Source organism: Ornithorhynchus anatinus, chromosome X1 (assembly GCF_004115215.2).
Source record: "Ornithorhynchus anatinus isolate Pmale09 chromosome X1, mOrnAna1.pri.v4, whole genome shotgun sequence".
NCBI classification, from domain to species: Eukaryota; Metazoa; Chordata; class Mammalia; order Monotremata; family Ornithorhynchidae; genus Ornithorhynchus; species Ornithorhynchus anatinus.
In genome coordinates, this window is record NC_041749.1 from 102635915 (window position 1) to 102661456 (window position 25542).

The 25542-nt window shown below is 46.3% G+C and overlaps 1 protein-coding gene across 3 annotated transcripts in view; it reads right to left on the reverse strand.

Moving 5' to 3' along the window:
- ATG7 (autophagy related 7) overlaps nucleotides 1–25542 on the reverse strand; it is a 269588-nt gene that overhangs the window by 184685 nt on the left and 59361 nt on the right. For all 3 annotated transcript variants that reach the window (XM_029050795.2, XM_029050794.2, XM_029050793.2), the window contains 3 exons: nucleotides 24659–24774; nucleotides 21804–21879; nucleotides 5371–5451 (listed from right to left, as the gene is read on the reverse strand). In XM_029050795.2, coding sequence (XP_028906628.1) covers nucleotides 5371–5451; nucleotides 21804–21879; nucleotides 24659–24774 — 273 coding nt within the window. The remainder of the gene's footprint in view (nucleotides 1–5370; nucleotides 5452–21803; nucleotides 21880–24658; nucleotides 24775–25542) is intronic.

Sequence of the window (25542 nt, forward strand, 5' to 3'; positions counted from 1 at the left end):
TCAATAAATACTGCTGACTGACTGATCGGAGAGGTGGAGATTCGCCAGAGAATTCCCCCAGGGTGAGGGTTTTTTTTTTTTGTCCCCCTCCACCCCCCGCCTATGGAGGAGAGGACATGGTTTGGCAGATTGAGTGGGGAAGGGAAAGCGTGTGTGCCATTGGTCAGAGAGTAGACAGTAGAAAACAAGGGACAGCTAGGAGGTTGGCTTGAGAGGAGCAAAGACTGTGAGTTGATCTACAGTAGAAGAAAACAGGTTGGACACAGTCCCTGACCCACCCGGGGTTTGCAGTCTAAGTACAAGGGAGAACAAGTATTTCATACCCATTCTACAGTTGAAGAAACTGAGGCACAGAGAAGTTAAGTGAACTGCCTATGGTCATACAGCAGTCAAGTCAGAAGCAGCATGGCCTGATGGAAAAAGCACAGGCCTCAGAGTCAGAGGACCTGGGTTCTAATCTCAGCTCCGCCACATGTCTGGTGTGTGACTGTGGGCAAGTCACTTACCTTCTCCGTACCTCAGTCATCTCATCTGTGGGAGATTAAATCACACTCTCTCTTAGAGTTGTGAGCCCCAGGTGTCCCACCTGAGTATCTTCCCCAGAGCTTAGCACAGTGCCTGGAACATAAGTGCTTAATATTATTATTATTCTTATTCTGTGGCAGAGCCGGGATCAGAAACCAAGTCCTCCGACTCCAAGGCCCGTGCTATTTTCCCAAGGCCACGCTGCTTGGTCGAGCAGCTCAAAAATCCAGCCACTCTGGGTCTGGCGCCCTAACATTCCCGCCTCCTGTCTTTGAAGAAGTGACCGGATAGGACTCGGGACCCGGATCCCTCTTTGTGCCGTGTCTAATGAATCCTTCTCTCAGTTTCCCCCGTCATCTTGGCCCGATAGCTCACATAACTTCATTCAATCGTATTTGAGCGCTTACTATGTGCAGAGCACTGTACTAAGCGCTTGAAGTGTACAATTCAGCAACAGATAGAGACAATCCCTGCCCAATAACGGGCTCACAGTCTAAACATAACCCATTTGGTATTCTCCATTAAACCCTCTTGTCCTGTTCATAGCAGAGTTCCTTAGCCTAACCTACAGTTCTTTGTCTTTCAGCCCGGAGGCCCTTTGAGGTGAGATGATTGCCTAGACTTTTCTGCTGAAATTCACAAAATGGAATTCATTTTCCCCTCCTCCCCCTTGCCGACTGGAAACAAAAGCCCCTTGGGATTGTGCTGTGGGTGGAGGAAGGAGGGCTTTGGGTTGCAGGCAACCTAATTAGTTACATAACAAAGACTGAATGGTACAGGCTGGTATTTTGACCAACATGAAAGCATAATTTACCACAGTTTGAGACAGATGACATGGCCAGTAACAAATAAGGCCAGTAACAAACCATCACCAATCAACAAAATTAGTGCCCTCCGGTTTAAACACAACTTACCTCGTTTACCACCACAGAGTTGATGGGGTACGTTATTAAGATTTCTAATCACTAATTAAAATCGCACAATTGTTTTTCATGGCACATCAGCTTCCATCTCTGCAGTGGTCAGGTCCCCATATGGTATGCAAACCAGGACCAGAAGCTGCCGCGCTCCTCTTATTTTAAGAGCCAGTTCCTCCATTATCGCAGACAAAGGTTATAGTGGAAACAACTGTGTAACAAGGCCAGGAACACTTCTCAAGCAAGCTCCTTAGGGACTCTCCTCCCCCAAAACTCTGAGTATCCACCAAAAAGTTTCCAGGCAAGTTCCTGGGTCCTGGGAACAAGATTATTGCTAGTGAAGTACTATGAGGGAGCTGGATTTGTTCTTTGTAGTGTGAAGGGAGCACTGACAGGCACCTTTTAGAATATGGGAAAACAAAAAAACCTCCACACATTCTGGAAAATGTTTTCATTGAAAGAAGTAAAATACTGGGAGAGAATGTTTTAGCAATCCTGGCTGCATCTCAGGGTGCTGGTTTGGTTTACTTGTTCGATGTAGGGTTACCTCGGTAATCCTGGGCAATTCGGTGCCCTGGGCACAGAGTGGCCGGGGCTTCTATTTAGTTGCCATTGTTTTTACAAGATGTTCTTCCCCTTGACTCTATTTATTGCCATTGTTCTTGTCTGTCTCTCCCGATTAGACTGTAAGCCCGCCAAACAGCAGGGACTGTCTCTATCTGTTGCCGACTTGTTCATTCCAAGCGCTTAGTACAGTGCTCTGCACATAGTAAGCGTTCAATAAATACTATTGAATGAATTAATGAATTGGGGGGGGGGGGCACGGCACAGGAGACAGGCAGGAGGTTAACTCAGGTTCTTTCATCTGAGGCCCTCAAATGAGGGATGCCTGGAAACCAGAATATATATATATATATGTATATATATATTTATATATGGATCATGGGCTTGTTTTGAAGAGAGTAAAAGCTGAGTAAGTTTGAAAGTTGTCGGCTACCATTGCATAATGCTGATAAGTGGCCAGTAATGAAAGTGTCCAGATCCTTGCATGTCTTCTTCATGGAGCTGATGAAAGTGTTAGTTGGGCAAAGAGCCAAAATGGAATCAGGTAGGAGAAAGGATAGTTCAGTGTGGGTTTTCCTCCCAGTGGAAAAGAAAGAAAGAAAAGGGAAGAAAAAAGAGAAAGAAAAAGAAAAAACACCAACCAGAAAAGTCTATACTCTTCATCACAATGGAAAGATAAATTTTAGACACTTTAGTTAATGGTTTGTTCTACCCCCCCCCACCCCCCCCCCCCCCCCAACCTGCTCTCAGAGCATTTTAACATTGAGAGTGTTGTTTTTTTAAGATAAAACTCAGGGATGCTAACTCACCATGTGAGACCAGTTGTACAACCCAGAAGCAGAAAAAGTGAAAACGACCAAGGGGGGAAAAAATGTTCATGAATGTCAAGAAGGGATTTAATGCAAGGCATTTATAGCCCAGAAGAATCATCTTGAAGCAATGACAACTATGGTGTGACTCAGGATGAAAAATACTGTGCAAAGTATGCATTAAGAAAAAAAATTCACATGCAGAACGAAGATGAAAATGTAATTGGATTTGGCATTTCAAAGTATTAGTATCAGGTTTGCAGATAATAGAGAATGACATTCTCCTATGCTAATAAAGGAAAAGTTAGCCAAGTAAATAAATGCTGTGTTTCTACTGTAAGGAAATACGTGCACCAATGAAGCAACCTTTTCAGCACAAAAGAAATTTAATACCCCAACCACATGAAAAGTGATCTCTCTGGGAATAGCACAGCTGCTAAAATCCAAGTCAGTTTGTATTAAAGCGTCAAGCATGTTTATGTAAAACAGGACTCTTTTAGAATGACCACCAAGAGGAAATAATTTTGTTAACAAAAAAGTGATACCTGGATTTAATTTACTGCTTACTACTACAAGTGTGAAAGACAGAAATGGTGAACCTTCTCTACTTCAAGACCAAACAGGACCTCAACAGGTCTGGGTTTGACTTTATTTCTGAACCTTCTGTAAATACAGAAGAAAGACAATATTAGAGATTGGTTGCATCGGATTGAAAGAAAACTCAACTGCTTTTATCCCCATAAAGTAAGGGAGGCAGCCCGCACAAAAAAAAAAAAAATAGGGTTACCATCGTCCAATCATTTAGGGATGAAATGAATCCAATCGGGTTCATTGGTGACCTATTTGCTCAATCATTCGGTGAGTATAAGGGCACCCTATAGGAAACGCTGTGGTAAAATAATAATAATGATGATGATGGTGTTTGTTAAGCGCTTACTATGGGCCAAGCACTGTTCTAAGCGCTGGATGGGCACATCTAGAGGGGAACAGTCCGGTGGAGTACTTTGCAGTCCTGAATAGTGAGGGTATTAGCTACCTTTAAAGAAACTATACAATGGCAAGGTGGAAGATATAGTAGTAGTTACAAGTGGCAACTGGAAATTTCTGCCTCATGGTCTGAAGTGTAGAAAGTGGAAAAAAAAAGTCTGCAGGGAATCTGTGGGCCCCTAACCTCCACTGAATTTATTGCAGTCACATGTTTGCCAATTAGAAACCAACTACAGACTCCACTGAAGGATCTTTGTCAAGACCATGCCTCTTTGTACTGCATGGCTTCAGAAAAAAAAAAGGTAAGGACAAAGATGGAGACACCCTCAAAGACGGGGAAAACTCCCAAGATACACGCAATTAATTACGCAGAGCTAGATGAAGGTAGGTGCTGCAAGCAAGCTTTCCAGGAAGATTTCACTGGAAAACGGGGCCACTCAGACATTTGGTCACCCTGATGTGGGGAAAAATCCACTGCTCCTCAACTCCAATCTGCGTGATCTTATATGGAAATCTGGTTAAACCCCGAACCTGGAGGTTTTCTCTTGGGGGGAGGGGGAGAAAGGGAGACCGCTGAAGCCCACCCCTGCTTGGTCCATGGCAATTGCATTCCCTTCTCAGGTCCTCGTTTACTTAAGCACCTTCCTACTTGGGCTGGACCACTGCCCCTTTGAGCCCTGAGGTTACCCTCTCCTCATCTCCCACACTTACAGTATGTACCCTGAAGACAATCCCCTCACTCACTCATCTTCGGAAAATCATGGTTGGGCTAAAATAACAACCAGGTTAATGACTCCAGATGAAATAATTCACAATCCCCACCCAATCTCTAATTTGGTTAACACTCACATGGAAACGTTTTTCAGACAACTGCCAAAAGTATAGAAAACTTGGGTTAAAATCACACAGTGTTATAAGATTAAAAATGATTCCTGAAAGAAAACTGAGTATATACACTTAAACACATACTGTCTCCCAAAGACTATTAAAGATTTCTATGACTGAAATCTTGAAACCCCACAGATGACTTCTGCTACAATGCCACTGCCCCAACTCTATTTTTAGACATGTTTTATGGAGATTTCCAAGTGAAAGAATCATTATATTAGCTGCCTACCCAGTGCCTAACCTGTTTAGTTTTCATTTCTCATTCTCTGGATGCTAGAGTGATAATAGGGAGGCGACCCGCTGGGTGACCCCTCGCCCAACCAGAGTACAACACAAAATGGCTGACAGAAGTCACACCCAGTGGGATTCAGACTGCAGCCAGGCTCCATTTCCTGGCACTAACCCAGGACCTGAAAATGTTTCTAAATGAACTAGCCCTGGATCCACAAGCAAGCTTTCATCAGGTTGCCTCTCTTTTGGTTCAATCAATTTGTTGCCAGGAGGGAGATGGGGAGTAGGGGGAAAAGCAATCTGCCACAATTTGTTCAGCAGACTCCAAGAATGGGCCTTGAAAATTGGGCTTCAGGTATCTTCCTGGTAATGCATGTTACAAAGGTCAAGCACAAGCTAATGCACCTCTACAAATCAATCACAGTCTAGAAGAAATTTCATTTTCTTACTTTGGAAGAACAGGCAGTACACTTGTCAAAGGCCAGGCTGACGGGAAGGACGTTATCAAATCGGGACAGAAATCCTCGTATCTGAAAATGAAAACAAACCATCACATACCGAGGAGTGCACATATTTCCAAAGGGCAAGTTAAGTTTGGACCTTTAAATCAGAATGGGCCAGATTCCACAGTTCTAAGATTTGCCTCTACGAAAGATAAATAAAATCAAGGCCACAGTGAATATATTCAAACGTACAATCTTAATCAGCACGATAGTACTGTAGTTCAATGGCCTCAATGTTTATTTCTATGTAAAGTTTATTTGTCTATGTTGGCTTACCGGGGGAAAAAATACAGGAAGCGGACTATTAAAAGCTGTTAAACAGTTGGGGAACAGCACCACCTGGAGCCTAAATCTATTCAGTGCATTAGACTAACTTTCTCAATTCAAGACAAAAATTCGGGAATTTGAGCTAAGCTCTCCCTTCAGAGATGGCTCTATCCAGAGATTTGAGTAAGAACGCAACAGGTTCTGAAAATAGGGTTAAGCTGCAATTCATACGTGTCCCTCCTCCTGCCCCGTTTTCGACTCTCTCCATCTTGCTCAGCAGTACCTAAGCCATCTCTCACCTCCTCTCAAAATCTACCCCCTTCACCTGCACCTAATCAAAGCACTTGCCCCCTCCTTTCTCCCCTCCCTGATTATCATCAACTGTTCACTCTCCAAATTCTCCTTCCCCACTGCTTTCAAATATGCTCATGTAACCCCTTTCCTTAAAAAAAACCCTCCCTTGATCCCCAGCTCCCTCCAGTTACTGCCCCATCTCCCACCTACCACTCTTTTCCAAACTCCTTGAGAGAGTTGTCGACACCCACTGCCTCCAGTTTCTCTCCTCCAATTCTTCCCTTGACCCCCTCTAATCTGGCTTCCACCCCCTTCACTCCATGGAAACTGCCTTTTCAAAGGTCACCAATGACCTCCTTCTTGCCAAATCCAATGGCCTCTACTCCATCTTAATTCTCCTGGAACTCTCAGCTGCCTTCAACACTGCCGACCACCCCTTCTCCTGGAAATAGTATCCAACCTCGTATTCACTGACACTGGACCCTCCTGGTTCTCCCCCATCTCACTGGTCGCTCATTCTCAGTCTCTTTCACAGGCTCCTTTGCTGCTCCCCACCACCTCCCTACCTGCAGGAGTCCCTTAGGGCACAGTTCTGGGTCCCCTTCTATTCTCTTATCTACACCCACTCCCTTGGAGAACTCATTTGCTCCCATAACTTCAACAACCATCGATATGTGCATGATTTCCAAATCTGCACCTTTAGTCCTGATCTCCCTCTTTCTCTGCAGTCTCACATTTCCTCCTGCTTTTGGAGCATCTCTACTTGGATGACCCATGGATAGGTCAAACTAAATAGAACTCCTTATCCTTCTACCCAAACCCTGTCGTCCTCCGGACTTTCCCATCACTGTAGACAGCACCACCATCTTCCCTGTCTCACCACACAAGTTAGTGTTATCCTCAATGCATCTCTCTCACTCAGTCCACTTATTCAATCTGTCACTAAATCCTGTCAGTTGTATCTTCACAAAATCACTAAAATCCCCTTTCGTCTCCATCCAAACTGCTACTCTGCTTATCCAAGCACTTAGCCTATCCTGCCTTGACCACTTTAATCAACCTCCTTGTTGATCTCCCTGCCTCCTGCCTCTCCCTACTCCAGTCCATACTTCACTCTGCTGCCCAGATCATTTTTCTAAAAATCTTTTCAGTCCATGTTCCCCCACTCCTCCACAAACAGAAACTCCTTACCACTGGCTTTAAAGCAATAAATCACCTTGCCCCCTATCTTACCTTGTTGTTTTCCTACTATAACTCAGCACAAACACTTCACTCCTCTACTGCCAACCTATTCCTTGTACCTCACTGCCGACCCCTCACCCACATATTTTTTTTTTAATTGTACCTCTGGCCTGGAACTCCCTCCCACTTTGTAGCTGACAGACCATCTATCACTCTTCCCATCTTCAAAGTATATATATATCTATATACACACACACACACACACACACACACACACATATCCAAAATTGATTGTAATGTCTGTATCCCCATCTAGATTGTAAACTCCTTATGGGCAGGGAACATGTCCACCAACTCTTATTTGGTATTCATCTTCTGGTATTTGTTAAGCGCTTACTATGTGCCAGGCACTATACTAAGCATTGGGGTAGATATAAGCTAATCAACCACATGGGGCTCACAGTTTTCATCCCCATTTTACAGATGAGGTAACTGACGCCTAGAGAAGTGAAGCGACTTGCCCAAGGTGACAGAGCAGACGCGAAGTGGAACCGGGATTAGAACCCAGGTCCTTCTGACTCCCAGGCCTGTGCTCCATCCACTAGGCCACGTGCTTCTCTCAAGCACTCTACCAAACACTGAGAACAGAGCTCTGCACACAGTAAGTGCTCAATAAATATGAATGAATGAATCTGTAGGTGCCTGCAGCCAAGAGTTAGCATGTGGGGGTACAGGCAAACTCCACTGCAGAACCCTGAAACTGAGGCCACGGTTGCTGTGATGTCCCAGGTAACTTACTGAGCGCTTACTGTGTGCAGGGTACTGTACTAATAGCCTGGGAGAGTACAATATAATAGACTTAGTAGATATGTTCCCTGCACATAATGAGCTTGTCTAGAGGGGGAGGCAAACATTAATATAAATAAATGGGTTTTGGATATGGACATAAGTGCTGTGGGGCTGAGGGAGGGGTGAACAAAGGGTGCAAATCCAAGCTCAAGGGCAATGCAGAAGGGAGTGGGAGAAGAAGAAATGAGGGCCTAGTCGGGAAAAGCCTCTTGGAAGAGATGTGCCTTCAAAAAGGCTTTAAAGGTGGGGAAAGTGATCGTCTGTCGGATATTTAGAGCGAGGGTGTTCCAGGCCAGAGCCAAGATGTGGGTGAGAGGTCAGCGGCAAGATAGAGGAGATCGAGGTATGGTGCCATTAGAGGAGCAAAAGTGTGCAGGCTGGATTGTAGTAGGAAAGCAGTGAGGTGAGGTAAGATGGTATTTGGAGGAGAGGAAATGGAGACAGCGGGTATAGACAACTCGCTCAAGGCTCAAGTCATTGTGGGGGATGCGTCATTTCCTGCCCTGGGGTTGTCTTCTTTCCCCCATCTTTCCCACCTTCACCTCCTCCAGGCCCATCCCCACCCACGCCTGCTTTAATAATGTTGGTATTTGTTAAGCGCTTACTATGTGCAGAGCACTGTTCTAAGCGCTGGGGTAGACACAGGGGAATCAGGTTGTCCCACGTGGGCCTCACAGTCTTAATCCCCATTTTACAGATGAGGTCACTGAGGCACAGAGAAGTTAAGTGACTTGCCCACAGTTACACAACTGACAAGTGGCAGAGCTGGGATTCGAACTCATGAGCCCTGACTCCAAAACCCTGGCCTGCATCACTCTATACAGGGAGACTGAACACAGGCAACTGTCCGGCCTCCGCTGTTGAGAGACCTGCAGTAATCACAACTTAACCAGCCCGCAGGTATCTGCAGCCAAGTTTAGGTGGACTACCTTTGCCAGTGTGGGCAGGGCACGGGTGCCAGTGCTAAACAGAGGACCCAGGCAGGTCTCATGTGTGAAGAAGACTCCACGGTCGTCCTAATATGAAAAGCAGCGTGGCTTAGTGGAAAGAGCCCAGGCTTGGGAATCAGAGATCGTGGGTTGTAATCCCAGCTCTGCCACCTGTCAGCTGTGTGACCTTGGTCAAGTCACTTAACTTCTCTGTGCCTCAGTTACCTCATCTGTAAAATGGGGATGAAGACTGGGAGCCCCCCGTGGGACAACCTGATTACCTTGTATCTACCCCAGCACTTAGAACAGTGCTTGGCACATAATAAGCGCTTAACAGATACCAACATTATTAATATTGAACAGCTTTTCAGAGCTCTATAAATGAGTTCCAGAAGACCCTCTCTTCTGTGCCTAATTATTTTTCCTAGGTTCCCAGCAAATATCCACTTGGTGTACTGTGCTACTGGGAAGGCAATACCCTAAATGGTAAAGAGAAGAGGAACAACTGCAATGGAAGGAGTCAGGCCAGCCAGAATGAGGGCATAAATTTAATCTGCAATCAGAAGGTGGGCTGACATTTGGCAGAAATGACACGATTTAGAAGAAATGATCCCGGTGAATCTTGGAGAAAAGGATAAACAAGACTTTCAGAGCCACACTTCGCACCAACCTACTGACCGCTTCGAAACAGTTGCACAGGCTGCCCTCGACCTCTGGGGCAGAGAGACATTTCAGAGGGAGAGTGCCTGGATCAGCAAAACATGAACACACAATGCCAACAGAGGATGATAAATAATGAGAATCAGGGGTGCACACAGTAAAACTGTTTGAAAGCTCGAGAGCAAAGACATTTCGTTTAGCTGGAGGAGTCGGAAACCACCAAGTACCTCTGAACTGCTAGTTGTCTTGCTAAGATGCTGAATTTACTCCCATAACGTCCCTATGAAAAAACAAATGTTTACCATAGTTTCTTTCTAACAGAAGTAGCCTGGTTGCCATTTAAAGGTTCAGAAACGCCCTTGTGGGGATCAAAGTCTAAGTAGGAGGGAGTAGGTTTTAATCCCAGTGCTATAGTTGAGGAAACTGAGGATCAGAAAAGTGAAGTGACTTGCCCGAGGTTACACAACAGATAAGTGGAAATCGGGACTAGAACTCAGGTCCTCTGACTCCCAGGCCCGGGGTTTTTCCATAAGGCCACTGAGCTTCTCTATCACATTTACCCTTTCACATTTGATTGTCAGTCACAGACTTCAATGAAACCACTGTTTCCTCCACGAGGATGGAGGAATTTAGAGTTTTCAATCAATAGTAATTGAGTACTTGCTGTGCACACTGTACTAAGTGTTTTGCAAATCATATGTAGAACAGAGAGAGACATGAGTGAGCTTTTGAAGCCTGCTCCTCAGCACAGTCTTCTGGGAAAAATGCTCTGTGGCTCGGTGTGGTTTTAAACAACAAGGAATGGGGACTCTGTCATTTCACAAACTGGAGTGTAATAGCGTCTACAGAGACAGCACTCAACCAGAGAAAAAGGCCCTGGGGTACTCCAAACGAGAGGGCTACAGAGATGTTTGGATTTTCACCAGCTCATATTCTATATCTAGCTAAAAGGCATCCACTTTGTCACAGAATAGTCACTCTAAAAAATCATCCAACTCTAGTACAGGTCTACAAGATGCTAGGCACTGCAGGGAACATTGAATAAGCAGCTTAAAAGCAGGCCCCAGGTCTATTTTTAATGGTAACACAAGGCTAAACACTCTCATATAAATGCATGCAGGCACACACACACATTCATTCTCTCTCTCTCTCCCCCTCTCCCTCCCACAAAAGGGTACCAACTTTTCATTTTGAGCCGGGGGGGGGGGGGGGGGGCGCGGGGGGAGGCAACTTGTGGCAGAGCATTGAGGGAATGAAAAAGGGAAAGAAAGAGAGAAAATGGGGGGAGGGGAAAGAGGAGAATGAGGAGTGGCGGCAGAAAAGAGGGTTAGGAAAAGGGGGGAGAGAGGGAGAAGGAGAAGAAAGAGGAGGCTTGTAAGCTCCTTGGAGGCAGGCATCGTGCCTACCAATGCTACTGTACTCGCCCACAGCACAGTGTTTGGTACAGTTCTCTGCCTCTAGAAAACATGCAATAAATACCATTGATTGACTGAGGGAAGGGGAAAGAAGGAAAGAAAAAGAGGGGGACGGCAGAGGAAGGGAAAGAGGGCACTTGAGACTGTGTCTCTTACTTCTTTTGAATTCTTCCAAGTACTCAGTACAGGGCTCTGAGCACAATAGGTGCTCAATGAATAAACTTGCCCTCTCTCCCACGCTCTCTCCTCCCCCTCTGCTCCTGCTTCTCTTGTCCTCACTGGGCCATGGGGCCGGGCCAAAGGTTCCTCTTCCCCCGGCCACCGAGTCGGTGAGAACGAGCTGCTCAGGGCCGCTGTGGAGGCTGCTTTAGCTCTGTGGAGAAAAGACAGCCTTTGCGCTCCTTCCTGGCCCGGTGCCGGTCATCCGCCCCCGGCTGCTGTCCTCGGCCAAGCGGAAGCAGTTCCAGGGCCAACCCAGGCCAGGCCAGCAGAGCAGGAGCCGCTGTTGCTTGTGGGTGGCCACAGCTGCGGGCCACGGTGATGGAGGCACCAGGGTGGGAAGGTGCGTGGACGCTGTTCCGCGCCGGGCGGCTCTGTCCCAACGGGCACCGAGCCCAGGGGCGAGAGGAGCCCCAGGCCTGGCTCTGGAGCCCGGTGGGGATAGCAGGGACCTTCGGGTGGCAGGACTGGGCGCCAGGGACCGTGTTCTGTCAGCAGGGGCCAAGAGACGGGAACAAGATGTTTGCTCCATCTTCAGGCCCTTCTTGGCTTCAAGGGGGCAGGCTGGGCTAGCTACCGCTGCCTCCCCAGCCCAAAAGCTGTAGGAGTGTGGCTAATGGCCTTAACCCCAAAAAGCCAAGCCCACGTGTGCAGGGAAATCATCCATCTCAATCAAGTTGGTATCCGTGTAGAGACCTCTTACTCCTTCAACTTCAATTAACAAGCAGCATGGCCTAGTGGAAAGAGCATGGGCCCGGGAGCCAGAGGATCTGAATTTTAACCCCAGGTCTACCACTTGCCTGCTGTGAGACCCTGGAGGGATCACTTCACTTCTCTGGGCCTCAGTTTCCTCATGTGTAAAATGGAAATTCAATACCCGTTCCCTCTCCTGCTTAGATTTCGAGCCCCAAGTAGGACAGGAACTGCGTCTGATCTGATTGTGTTGTACCTACCCGGTGCTTAGTATGGTGCTTGGCACATAGTAAGTGCTTAAATACCACAGTTGTTATTACTATTATTAATTCCATAACTTGAGCCCAATTGCCATCCATTATCGTTCCTGTATCCTAGCACTGGGGCATTTCTGACAAGACTGGGTCGCTCACTTTCACAACCCTTCTCTTGACCCTTTCAGAATTTGGAGAGAGCATACTAAACTCAAGCGGAAGATAAATCTTGGCTGAAGGTGGCAGAATTTATCAAATTCACTGCCAAACTTCAGATTTTTGCTATTTCATAATGAATCTCCGGCAAAAGAACAATGCTTACCGTTTCGAAGTAGCCGTTTCAGAAACTATATCTCTGACCCAGTGCTAAGTTACCAGGGGTGGGAAAATTGGGAGACAGTTGGGATCAGGCCACACATCATCTGCCTCGGTCAAGTATTAGAGTGTTACACCATCCCAGGACTCGGCCTTCTACAGTGTTCAAGGTAACTTTCCATTCCCAGTTTCTCTTCTCTCATATTTTCTCTCTCACTCTCCCCCGTCTCCCTTCCTAAACCTCCTGAACTCTGTGCAAGATAACTAGCAAAAGCAAACAGCTGTGCAGATAATATTCAGCAGGGATGGCCAAGTCTCATGTTGACCTTCAAACTGCCCCTCGCTCTCAACTCTCCCGCCTCCATCCTCTAGCTCGTGCTAGTCCCCCAGCTTGGACCTCCGGCCGACTGCAAATCGGTCAGACCACAGCCCCCAATTCTAACATGCCTGCCCTGATTAAAACTCAGCATCCCAAGTCAGATAACTCCATCAGTCGTCTCTAGCGCTTGGGTACCTACTTACATTCATCCTTAGCACTTAAATGTATTTACATTGATTCGATTGTACGTTCAATTATTGATTTTGATCCTCCTCCTCCTCCCACTACTGATACTATTACTTCTTGTACCCAGCCTTGAGATCTAATGGCATCAGGATGAATGATTACAAACTCCACGGGGGAAACAAGGGAGCAGAAAGGTGGGGTCGGAAAGCGGGGGAACTGAGTTTTCAGGCAAACGTTTAACGTCTCCGATATAATAACCACTTCAAATGCAATGAAAGGTGTGTTCCCTCCTACTTAGACTGGGAGCCCCATACGGGACAGGGACCACGTCCAACCTGATAACCCTGTATCTACCCCCTGTGCTTAGAACAGTGCTTGGCACATAGTAAGCTCTTTAACAAATATAACAATCACTCTATTTCTAAATACTTTTATGTCGATCTCTTCCTTGTAGACAGGGAATGCATCACTTGCTTGCTTTGTGCTGCCCAAGCAAGGAGAACAGTGCAATGAACCCAGGAGGCATTCGATAAATCCTACTATTACTATTAAAGTACTGCGGAGCCACAAACCAACGGCCAAGAGCTGAGACTCAAAACAAAAATTCCTTTAACCTAAACAGGCCGCGGGTGTTCCAGTGTGTGTTTGGCAGTGAGCAGGTGTTCAGTGCTGGGGGAAGTGCTGGGGTGTGGGGCAGGGAGGGCGGCCCCTAAGGGCCCAGAACAGCAGCCCAATGCAGTCCACTGCCGCAGTGAAAACGGGGCGCAAAGCCTATGTCCCCCGGCTTTTCACAATTTTTTTACCATCTATCACCCCAACTGGATCGTAAGCTCCTCGAGGACAAGCATCGTGTCAAAAAACTCTGTTGGACTTTGCCAAGTGCTTACCTAAAGTGTTCTGCACAGAGTAAGTGCTCAATGGAGGCTATTGATCGAATGATTGCTAGAGCTTCGGGAAAACAAAAATTAGAGACCTTCTCAACAAAACAAAGTTACCTTACATGATGCTCTTCGGTATGTTTTATATTCCAAAGAGAAAAACCCTTTTAACAGTTTGTAATAGGAACAGGTCTGCATACAATTACAGTAGTTTCTCCTCACAGAAAAGTGGTCTCTATACTGCTAATTTCACTCCCAAACGCTGAAAGTTCACAAATACTGAAGATTCGGAAATGAAGAAAGAGAAAGAGATCACAGTGACTTGAGGTGTTGTGGTCATACACACTATGGATTTCTGTGGGGGTTGAATTTTGTGTATTTTTCTTTTATGGTATTTCAGCCTTCAGCACCACTGCAGCATCCAAGAAGCACGTCATACTGACATTTGTTTACACCAGATTTCAAGAATGTACACAGTATGCATGTATATATGGATGGCAATGGGGAGTTTGGTAGGGGGGAGTCAGAGTGCATTCCCTTATTTCCCATTAAAACAATACTGAGTGAAGCACTCAGTATAGTGCTCTGCACATAGTAAGCGCTCAATAAATTCCACTGATTGATTTAATATCTAATTTAATATCTAATAATGAGCATTCTCAAAAACACATTTGTCAGTATTAGGACTAGTGTAACTTTTAAAATCTTATTTCACTGCCATAATCAAGTCTAGATCCTTCTCAGAGGGTCAAGGATAAACTCTGTCGCCTAGGAATTTCACACTGATTTCTGAATAACTTGATAAAAAATGGCTCACATAAGCACTTTTTTTTTGTAAAGGGTGAAGCTCACATGCAGCTCAGAAAATGTGGAACAGCTCAACTTTGGCCTTGAGCTAGAAAGTACAGTGTGGTCTGTTAGATCAGCAAAAACCTTACTTTCGGGAGCAGAGCATTTGGCTGTAACATTTAGTACTAAAAATTTGGCATGTGAAGGGCTGGTGTCTGGCAAATGCTACACAATGTCAGGTTTCAAGATGTCACACCCGGGATAAGAGGAATCACATAGGGTTTGCCACTGGGGCTAACCCCTGACCCTAAGAGCCCCCAATTTTTCACCCCTGGGCAGAACTGAGAAAGAGTCTACTTGGGACAGAGGACTGGATTCTTTGGATGGATTTACATAGAGGAGGCGGGTCAGATCGGAGAAGAAACAAGCCAAGCTTTCTCCCGCCTCCCCCTATCATCCCTTGTGCTACATCCACCATCCTACCTATACCAGACCCTCCAAGTGGGGCCTGTGACTTCACCCACTTGCTTCTGGGCTCCCCCAGAGGCACAAGCCTGGTCCACAGGCTCCTCTGCCACTGCGATCACTGTGGAGACGCCTGCTTCTTCATAAAACCCCCAAAACCTCTACCTAGAAAGCCGCTGGCTCAGCCGAACTGCCCCTTCCACGCACACCCCCAGTGGACCACACTGCAAACGAGCCATGACGCCAGAATCCAAAGATCACAACCCCATATGAGCAAGAGGGCAGAAACTGCACTGGCCAAATTTCAGGAGGAGTCCCTTGAAGGGTGATAGGTCACTGGATAATTCCTTTGGAACTCAATAACAACAATACTGCTATTTATTAAGAACTTAACTATAAAAACGATAATCATTGTAATTGTGGCATTTGTTAAGCGCTTAAGTACCAAGCACTGTACTAAGCTAAGACCAGAAGAACCGGGGTCTCCTGACTCCCAGTTCCATGCCCCTTCCACTAGGCTACTGCCTCCCATGACCCAATTAACCTCTTTCCAGAATTGCTTTGAAAAGGGGAGATTTATCAATCAATCAACTGTTTTTATTGAGCGCTTACTGTGTGCAGAACATTGTACTAAGTGCTTGGGAGAGTACAAGATAGAGTAGGAATCTTCAGCAAAGCTGGTTTATCAATCCCTATTTTAAACTATATTCAGGAGCTTCCTCAATAATAATGTTGAGGAAATGTTCAGCGCTTACTATGTGCCGAGCACTGTTCTAAGCGCTGGGGTAGATACAGGGGAATCAGGTTGTCCCACGTGGGGCTCACAGTCTTAATCCCCATTTTACAGATGAGGTAACTAAGGCACCGAGAAGTTAAGTGACTTGCCCAAAGTCACACAGCTGACTAGTGGCCGAGCCGGGATTTGAACCCATGACCTCTGACTCCAAAGCCCGTGCTCTTTCCACTGAGCCACGCTGCTTCTCAATCTCCACCCGTAAACTGCGGGGCTATAAATTTCAGGGGACTGATCTGCATTTTAACTCCCTGCATGCACGATGGCCCTACACAGCAAGTCAACCAATCAATAGCCTTTCCTGAGTATTTACAATGTGCAGAGCACTATACTAAGTGCTTGGGAGAGAAGATGACAATCCAAGCGGGAAGATGGGCAGCCACAAAGTATTTATCTAGAGTGGGAGGAGAAGGAAGAAAATGACAACTGATAACAATGGAAGTATGGAAAGATGAATACACAAAGAAAAAAGTGAATGAATCAGTAGGGTACACGGATCTCAACATATGTAAGTGCTAAGGATTGTGGCTGACATGACCTACGGGAAGTGAGCGTGTCTACCAACTCTGTTGTATTGTACTCTCCCAAGCGCTTAGTATAGGGCTCGCCACACAGTAAGTGCTCAGTAAATGCCACTAATTGATTGGTAGAAATTGACTGGGGAAAATTTCCAGAGGAAGCGGGACTTCAGGAGAGTTGAAGTCTGGTGAATTTGAATTCTCTTAGTGGACACCTAAGTTTCTTTTCAAAGGTGGCGTTTGTTAAGCACTTACTATATGCGAACAATGTACTACGCACTGGAGGGTAGATATTAGTTAATGATAATAATAATTCTGGCATTTGCTAAGCACTTACTATGCACCAGGTACCATGCTAAGCGCTGGGGTGGATACCAGCAAATCAGGTTGGACCCAGTTCTTGTCCCACATGGGGCTCAGAGTCTTGATCCCCATTTTACAGATGAGGTAACCGAGGCCTTGAGAAGAGAAGTGACCTGCTCAAGGTCACACACCAGACAAGTGGCGGAGCCGGGATTAGAACCCATGACCTTCTGACTCCCAGGTCTGTGGTCTATCCACTAGGCCATGAAATCAGGTTGTCCCACATGGGGTTCACAGTCTATGTGGGAGGGAAGACAGGTATTGAGGCCCCATTTAACAGATGAGGAAATTGAGGCCCAGAAAAGCGAAGGGGCTTGCCCAAGATCCCCCAGCAGGCAAGTGGCAGAGTCAGGATTAGAACCCAGGCCCTCTGACTCTCAGGCCCGGGCTTTTTGCACTAGGCCACAGTGTTTCCCAGGTAAGAAGTTTCCAGAATGCCTTACCTACTGACAAGTTCTCTCAAAACAGAATAATGACTTTCTGAAACAATGGACTCTTGATCTCTAGAGGGCAATCTTGCTCTTTTATAAGCTCTTCAAGCAGCCCTAGGGAGCGAGAAAGTGATTTATCATGTACACATGACCTGGCCCACCCTCAGAACAACTCTGGGTGGCCCAGAGGGGAAATCGCAGCCCAGAGAAATTAAGCAACTTTCTCAGAGTTGTCCAGTGAGTGATGATGGGGAACTCCTGACTCAGTCCTTCTTATTTCTGCAGGCCTACTCCACTACCGCTCCCTTCTTTGGTGAGAGAGCAAATCAAAGACCCAAAGTGATTCTCCCCTCACAACCCATCCGCCAGGAGAGAATCGATCAATCTTATTCACTGAGCACTTACTGTGTGCAGAGCACTGTCCTAAGCCCTTGGGAGAGTACAATATAACAGAGCTGGTAGACACCTTCCCCTGCACGCATTGGGCTTACAGTCTAGAAGGGGAGACAGACATTAATACAAGTAAATTATGAATATTTACATAATAGAGAAAAGCAGGCTCCTCTCCGACAGGAAACCATTTGTCTCCGAGCTCCAGGGAAGATGACAAAAAAGTGCTGAATATGCATCAGGGTTTGTGACACAATGAAATGTTATTGTAGAAATGATCTCACTCTCATCAAAACATTGTTGCATCAACTGACACTCTGGCCACTTCAAAAAAAAAGTTCCCAAGCCAAACTGTAGACACAAAGGGCTGATTAAGTTAGAAAGTTCTTTATCCACTTTCTTTTTAGAGCACAGCTAAAAATAAATGCTCCAAACTTGCAATAATGTAAGCAAGTAATCACACAAGGACTAATGCTTTTTCCATATATGGCTGCAGAGTTTGCAGGCTTCGAAAAGGCCAAATGAAGCAATGGCCAACAACCACAGTAATCTTTCAGAAGTTTTAGAGTTGGGTGGTAAAAGGACATAGGCAAGGGAGTGAATGGCTGACAAGAGTGTTGCTCAATGGGACACATAACAGTAAGCAGGATTAGTTGTCAGAGACCCTTATAAACAAAATTTTTTGCATTTTACATTTGACATCTACTTTAAAGGTACTTTTCTGCCCTCTAGACTCCATGAAGAGAAGGCTGTAATGGCAGTAATTTACTAAAAAAAGGCAGGAGGAAGGAAAACAGTGCAGCAGCATATACCTGAAAATTGAATCAACACCATATTCACCTCTGTCAGAAGGCTGCAGAAGGTAAAGGGCACCTGTCAAGGTCACAATCCATAAAGGAGAGCGATTCATGTGGAAATGCGGAGGGTGGTTTGGAGCAAACTTTCAGAGCTATGAATGAGATGTATCAGAGCAGTGTGGCCTTATGGCAAGAGCACAGGCTTGGGACTCAGGGGTCATGGGTTCTAATCCCGGGTCTGTCACTTGTCTGCTGTGTGACCATGGGCAATTCACTTAACTTCTCTGTGCCACAGTTACCTCATCTGTAAAATGGGGATTGAGACTGTGAGCTCCACGTGGGACAACCTGATTACCTTGTAATAATAATGTTGGTATTTGTTAAGCGCTTACTATGTGCAGAGCACTGTTCTAAGCGCTGGGGGAGATACAGGGTAATCAGGTTGTCCCACGTGGGGCTCACAGTCTTAATCCCCATTTTACAGATGAGGTAACTGAGGCACAGAGAAGTGAAGTGACTTGCCCACAGTCACACAGCTGACAAGTGGCAGAGCTGGGATTCAAACTCATGACCTCTGACTCCAAAGCCCGTGCTCTTTCCACTGAGCCACGCTGCTGCTTAACAAATACCATAATTACTATTATTATTATTAAAAAGGAAGCTCACCTTTGGCAACCATATTCCTTGATATACCTGTGTCCAGAACACTTTAAGCTCCCTGTGATCAGGGATCATGTCTACCAACTCTACTGAACTGCATTCTCTCAAGCCCTTAGTATAGCACTCTGCACACAGAAAGTGTTCAATGAATACCACAGAATGAATGAATAAATCAGGAGGGAGAAATGCAAGCATCAACTCCACTCACTCCACCATGTTCTTGATCTCTAAGCATGGGAGGACTGAGTAGTGACATGAGACAGGTCAACTACATTAGTTTAGTGGCTAAATTTTTTCTACGGTATTTGTTTAGCGCTCACTCGGTGCCAGACACTTTACTAAGTGCTGGAATAGAGACACGCTAATCAGGTTGGACCCAGTTCCCGTCTCACATGGGGCTCTCAGTCTTAATCCCCATTTTGCGGATGAGGTAACTGAAGCACCGAGAAGTTACGTGACTTGCTCAAAGTCACACAGCAGGCCAAGAATGACTGCCTTAACCCAATCTGTGTTTTAGTTAAGAAGCTGGGGTCGAATTCACTAGAACAGAGGTTTCCACCGGAACCTAAATCATTTTGGGGGTATTTTCACAGTACTGTTCAAGGATAAGGCCTTTATGGCAAGGTGGGATTATTAGGGTAACAGCCGTTCCTACCTTTGTTGAGCTACTTCACAAATTTCAGGGAGCTGTGGAAGTAGCTTCAGCTAGAGCTGTTACACTTTTTTTTTTTTTTTTTTTACCTCCACTTGTCTACTGCTCCACTCCTTTGGTTCCAGTAAGTATTTTTCTGTGAGTGTGTGAAGGGTCTGGGTTTGGGGCATGAGAGCGGGGAGAAGGGGACACTTCAGACCAAACCTTGAGGCAACAAGGATAGAGTTTCTAAGAAAAGTTAAAATGAAGTGTGCTGGAGGATGCGAGTGGGGGTGGGGGGAAGCGGGGTGCCAGGGAGTTGTTTTTCTGAATTCTTTTTTTCCAAATCTTTATCCTCCAAAAGTCAAGTGAAGTCTTCTAGGTGGACATAAAGACACTCTGTCTCCTTCACAAACTGCACTCTGGAACTCCCAGCAGCCTTCTCTCTCCTCAGCCTCTCAACCCCCAACAGGAGCAGAGGGACCTAAGTTTCAGGTGAGTAGTCATGACAGTGCAGGGAAGAGGACTATGCTGGACAAAACCAAACAAGAATAGTTATCGCATTTGTTAAGTGCTTACCATGTGTCAAGCACCATACTAAGCACTGGAGTAGATACAAAAGCATGGGATAGGACACAATTCCTGTCCCACAAAGGGCTCCCAGTATCGCTCCCACGGATTCAACTACCATCTCTATGCAGATGATACTCAAGTCTACATCTCCTCCCCTGATCTCTTTCCCTCTCTCCAGGCTCGCATCTACTCCTGCCTTCAAGACATCTCTACTCGGATGTCCTCCCGTCACCTCAAACTTAACCTGTCTTATCTTCCCACCCAAACCCTATCATCTCCTGGACTTTCCTGTCACTGTAGACAGCACCACCATCCTTCCTGTCTCACAAGCCCGTAACCTTGAAATTGTCCTTGACTCCTCTCTCTCACTCAACCCACATATTCAATCCGTCAGCAAGTCCTGTCAGTCCCACCTTCACATCGCTAAAGTCCTCCCTTTCCTCTCCATCCAAACTGTTACCACATTAATACAATCACTCATCCTATCCCGCCTAGATTACTGCATCAGCCTCCTTGCTCTCCTCCCAGCCTCCTGGCTCTCCCCACTCCGGTCCATACTTCACTCTGCTGCCCAGATCATTTTTGTATAAAAACGTTCAGGGCACGTCACCCCACTCCTCGAAAAAACTCCAGTGGTTGCCTATCCACCTCCATATCAAATAAAAACTCCTCACCATTGCTTTTGAAGTGCTCCATTACCTTGCCCCCTCCTACTTTACCTCACTTCTCTCCTACTATAACCCAGCTCACACACTTCGCTCCTCTGGTGCTAACCTTCTTACTGCGCCTCGATCTTGACTGTCTCGCCACCGACCCCTGCCCCACGTCCTACCACTGGCCTGGAACACCCTCCCTCCTCAAATCCGCCAGATAATTACTCTCCCCCACTTCAGAGCCTAACTGAAGGCACATCTCCTCCAAGAGGGCTTCCCAGACTAAGCCTCACTTTTCCTCATCTCCCAATCCCTTCTGCATCACCCGGTCTTGCTCCCTTTGTTCTTCCCCCATCTTCCCCCACCACAGCACTTATGTATATATCTGTAATTTTATTTATTTATATTGATGTCTGTTTATTTGTATTGATGTCTATCTCTCGCCCCCCTCCCCCCGAGACTGCGACCTTGTCGTGGGCAGGGACTGTCGCTCTTTATTTTTGTATTGTACTTTCTCAAGTGCTTAGTACAGTGCTCTGCACACAGTAAGTACTTAATAAGATTGCGTGAATGAATGAATGAATAATGGAAAGAGCACTGGGAGTTAGAGGACCTGGGTCCTAATCCTGGCTCTGCCACTTGCCTGCCGAGTGACCTGGGGCAAGTCACTTCAGTACAGGTTCTCCCTCCCTCTTAAACTGTGAGCCCCTTGTAGGCCAGACACTCATATTCTCATCCACGTAATTTTTTTTCCCAGTGCTTAGTAAACTGCTCTGAACATAAGTGTTTAATAACTACTATTTCCACTACTACTATCACCACCACCACATCCTTAAGGAGCCATCAAATCACTAACCTGATGGGGCACAAGTCCGAGCGAAGTGGGAGGTTCATTCATGCGGTCATCACTGCTACTAGCAACAGCATAGCCCCTGAGGAAAGGAAACATTCAATCAATCACTGGTATTTATTGCGCATTTACTGTGTGCAGAGCACTATACGAAGCGCTTGGGCAAGTACAATATAACAACGTAATAGAGTTGGTAGACCCATTCCCTGCCCATGACGAGCTCAAAATCTAGAGACTGGAACATTCAGAAATACACTTTTATTGCGCCGACTGTAAAAAGAGAGTGGCAGAGGGTCACGAGGGATTAACAAAGGCAATCATCATGCACCTTCCTTGGCAGTGTTTGGGAGGAAACGGCTTCAAAAGTCATGTGACTTTGTATAAAGCAGATTCCTCTTGAGCCAGAGCCGACTTTGGTGAAAACGAGAAGTTCAGTCTTAGGAAAGGGCACATTTAATCCTGGGCCTCTTAAGTGGGCAGTGAACGTGCTTACCCAAGCGCTTAGTACTGTCCTCTGCACACAGTCAGTCCTCAATAAGTGCCACTGATTGATTGAAAATGCTCCAATCAATCAAACGCATTGAGAACTGACTGTGTGCAGAGCACTGTACTAAGGTCTTGAGTACAATGTAATGGAGTTGGGACATATGTTCCCTGCCCATAATGTGCTTACAGTCTAGAGGGGGAGACAGACATTAATATAAACAAATTATGGATATGTACATAAGTGCTGTTGGGCTGAGGGACAGGTGAATACAGGGTGCAAACCAGTGCAAGGGAGACACAGAAAGGAATGGGAGAAGAGAAAATGAGGGCCTAGACAGGGAAGGCCTCTTGGAGGAGATGTGGTTTTAATAAGGCTTTGATGGTAGGGAGAGTGATGGTCAGTCAGATTTGAAGGGGAGGGCATTCCAGGCAGGAGACAAGACATCAGTGAGACGTCAGCAGCGAGATAAATGAGACTGAGGTACAGTGAGTAGAGGAGTGAACTCTAAGAGCTGGATTGTAGTCGAAAAGCAGCAAGGTAAGGTAGGAGGGGGCAAGGTGATTTTGTGCTTTAAAGCCTATGGTAAGGAGTTTCTATTTGATGCAGAGGTAGATAGGCAACCACCGGAAGTTCTTGAGGAGTGGGGAAACATGGACTCAACAGCTTTGTAGAGAAATAATCCAGGCAGCAGAGCAAAATATGGACTGGAGTGGGGAGAGACAGAAGCCAGGGAGGTCAGCAAGGAGGCTGATGCAGTAATCAAGGTGGGTTAGGATAAGTGCTTGGATTAATGTGGTAGCAGATTGGAGAGGAAAGGGTGGATTTTAGAGCTGTTGTGAAGGTTGAACCAACAAGATATAATGACAGATTGAATATGTGCATTGAATGAGAGAGCTGAGTCAAGGATAACGCCAAGATTAAGGGCCTGTGAGACAGGAAGGATGGTGGTGTCTAAAGAGATAGGAACGTCACAGGGAGGACAGAGTTTGGGTGGGAAGATGAGGAGTTCTGCTTCCGACACGTTGAGTTTGAGGTGTCAGCAGGACATCCAAGTAGAGATGTCCTAAAGGCAGGCGAAACTCCAGAGGAGAGAGATCAGGGTTGGAGAGGTAGATTTGGGAACCATTCGCAAAGAGATGGCAGTTGAAGCCATGGGAGCGAATGAGTTCTCCCAGGGAGAGGGTGCAGATGGAGAACAGGAGGGGACCCAGAACTGAGCCTTGAAGGAGTCCCACAGTTAGGGACTGGAAGGCAGAGGAGGAGCCTGAAAGAGACAGAATGAGCAGCCAGAGAGATAGGAGGAAAACCAGGAGAGAACAGTGTCAGTGAAGCCGAGGTAGCATCCAGAAGGAGGGGATGGTCCATAGTGTCAAAGGCAGCTGAGCGGTCGAGGCAGATTAGGATGGACTTGAGGCCTTCGGATTTGGCAAGAAGGAGACCATTGGTGACCTCTGAGAGAGTGGGTTCTGTGGAGTGAAGAGGGTGGAAGCCAGATTGGAGGGGTCAAGGAGAGAATTGAAGAAGAGGAAGAGGAGGCAGTGGGTATAGACAATTGACAAAGAATTTGGAGAGGAGTGGTAGGAGGATGATGGGGCGATACCTTGAGGGAACCGTGGAGTGTTTGAAAGCAGTGGGGGAAACGCTATTGGAGAGTGAACAGTTGAAGATGGCAGTCTTGGAGGGAAGAAGGGAGAAGGCAAGCGTTTTGATATGGTGCGAAGGGATGGGGTAGGTGGCGCAGGTGTGGAGGTGGATTTTGAGAGGAGGCAGAAAAGCTTCTCTTGAGACACTTCTGGGAAAGATGGGAGAGTTGAAAAAGGGGCGGGATGAGGGAGGGACTGGAGAGGAGCAAGGGCAAATTTAGGGAGATCACGCCTGATGGTTTCAATTTTCTCAATAGACTATGTTCTTTTCTCCAAGAAAAAAGAAAGGAGGAAAAGGTGGGAGGGTGCTGATTGGAGATGAGTTCTCAGTGACTCCTTCCCAAATTTATGCCGCACATACTGAGGCTCACAGGAGCTGTTCTATAAGGCCAGTCTTAACCCAAGATAAAGGCAGAGAACAACATGAGCAGCTGACTGCTTTAACACATTAATCAGCATTGGCTAAATGGAAGGTTGGCTTCCGAATCCAAATGCTCACTGAGGAAAACTGTCTTGGCCTTAATCTGAAGGGAGATGAGATAGAGTATTTCCTCAGGTTGGCCTCATCTGTGTTCCCAAGAAGATGGAGGAGGGAACAAAACACTCAGAAATACCAGTTTGGAAGAATTGATCCTCACTTTACACCCTGAGGAAATATGATTTTTGAACTGTCTACAGCAATATTTTAGTTGCCCCCAATTTTTTTTTTTAAATCCAAATGGACCACTCACCCCTCTGGATGTTGTAAAACAGAAACCATCAGCTCTACTGCCAGGGCTCCAGCGATCATGGCTAATCCTGGCCGGCTGACTGTACACTGTTGGTCCAGGGTCCGGTCTCTGGTTGACTAAACAGAAACAGCGGTTCATTACCCACCTGATAAGTCCTGCTCTTCTATGCAAATTTTCCTCAAGGATGAGTGATTATTCTGCCAAATCTTGACTCCAGCACAAAACCCCATTCAGAATAGCCAGGAATCGCGTTCCAGCTGCTTTCCCTTCAGAGTTTCGTATAATGGCTTCTATTTGTGTACATATGGCTTATTGTACCATGAATGCACAATAGTTTTCATAGACCTTACTCAAGCATTTGATGCCATCATTAAACCTGGGCTCTGAAAATCACCAAGTGAATTTGGCAACCCTGAAAAGTTCATCAGATTCTGAGACGACTTCGTGATGGCGTGGCTGGCTGAGTCAGAGTCGAGGGTGCCCTGCCTGAGCCATTCTCCACTGCTAATGGAGAAAAGTAGGGAGGTGGAGTGGGCCCGGTCCTGTTCAAACCTATTCTAGCCAGCCATGTTAAAAGACACCTGGATACAGGTTTTAGAATACACTTTCACACCTCCGGAAAACTCTTTCATTTCAACAGACTGGGAGCATCTTTCAAACACTGCTCTATCAAATCAGCCAGGTGCTACAGGCTGTTGATAATTCTGAAGAACACTCAAGTGCTGTACCAGCCTGAATCAGGGACACTTCCCCCCGACCCTCCCTATGACGACCCCTACATAGACAATCCAAAATTCCTATTGGCATCCCCGAGCTAAATGGTGTGACAGAATTCTGTTAACTGGGAAACATGCTGACCAATGACTCAGTGACCACTGGGGAAT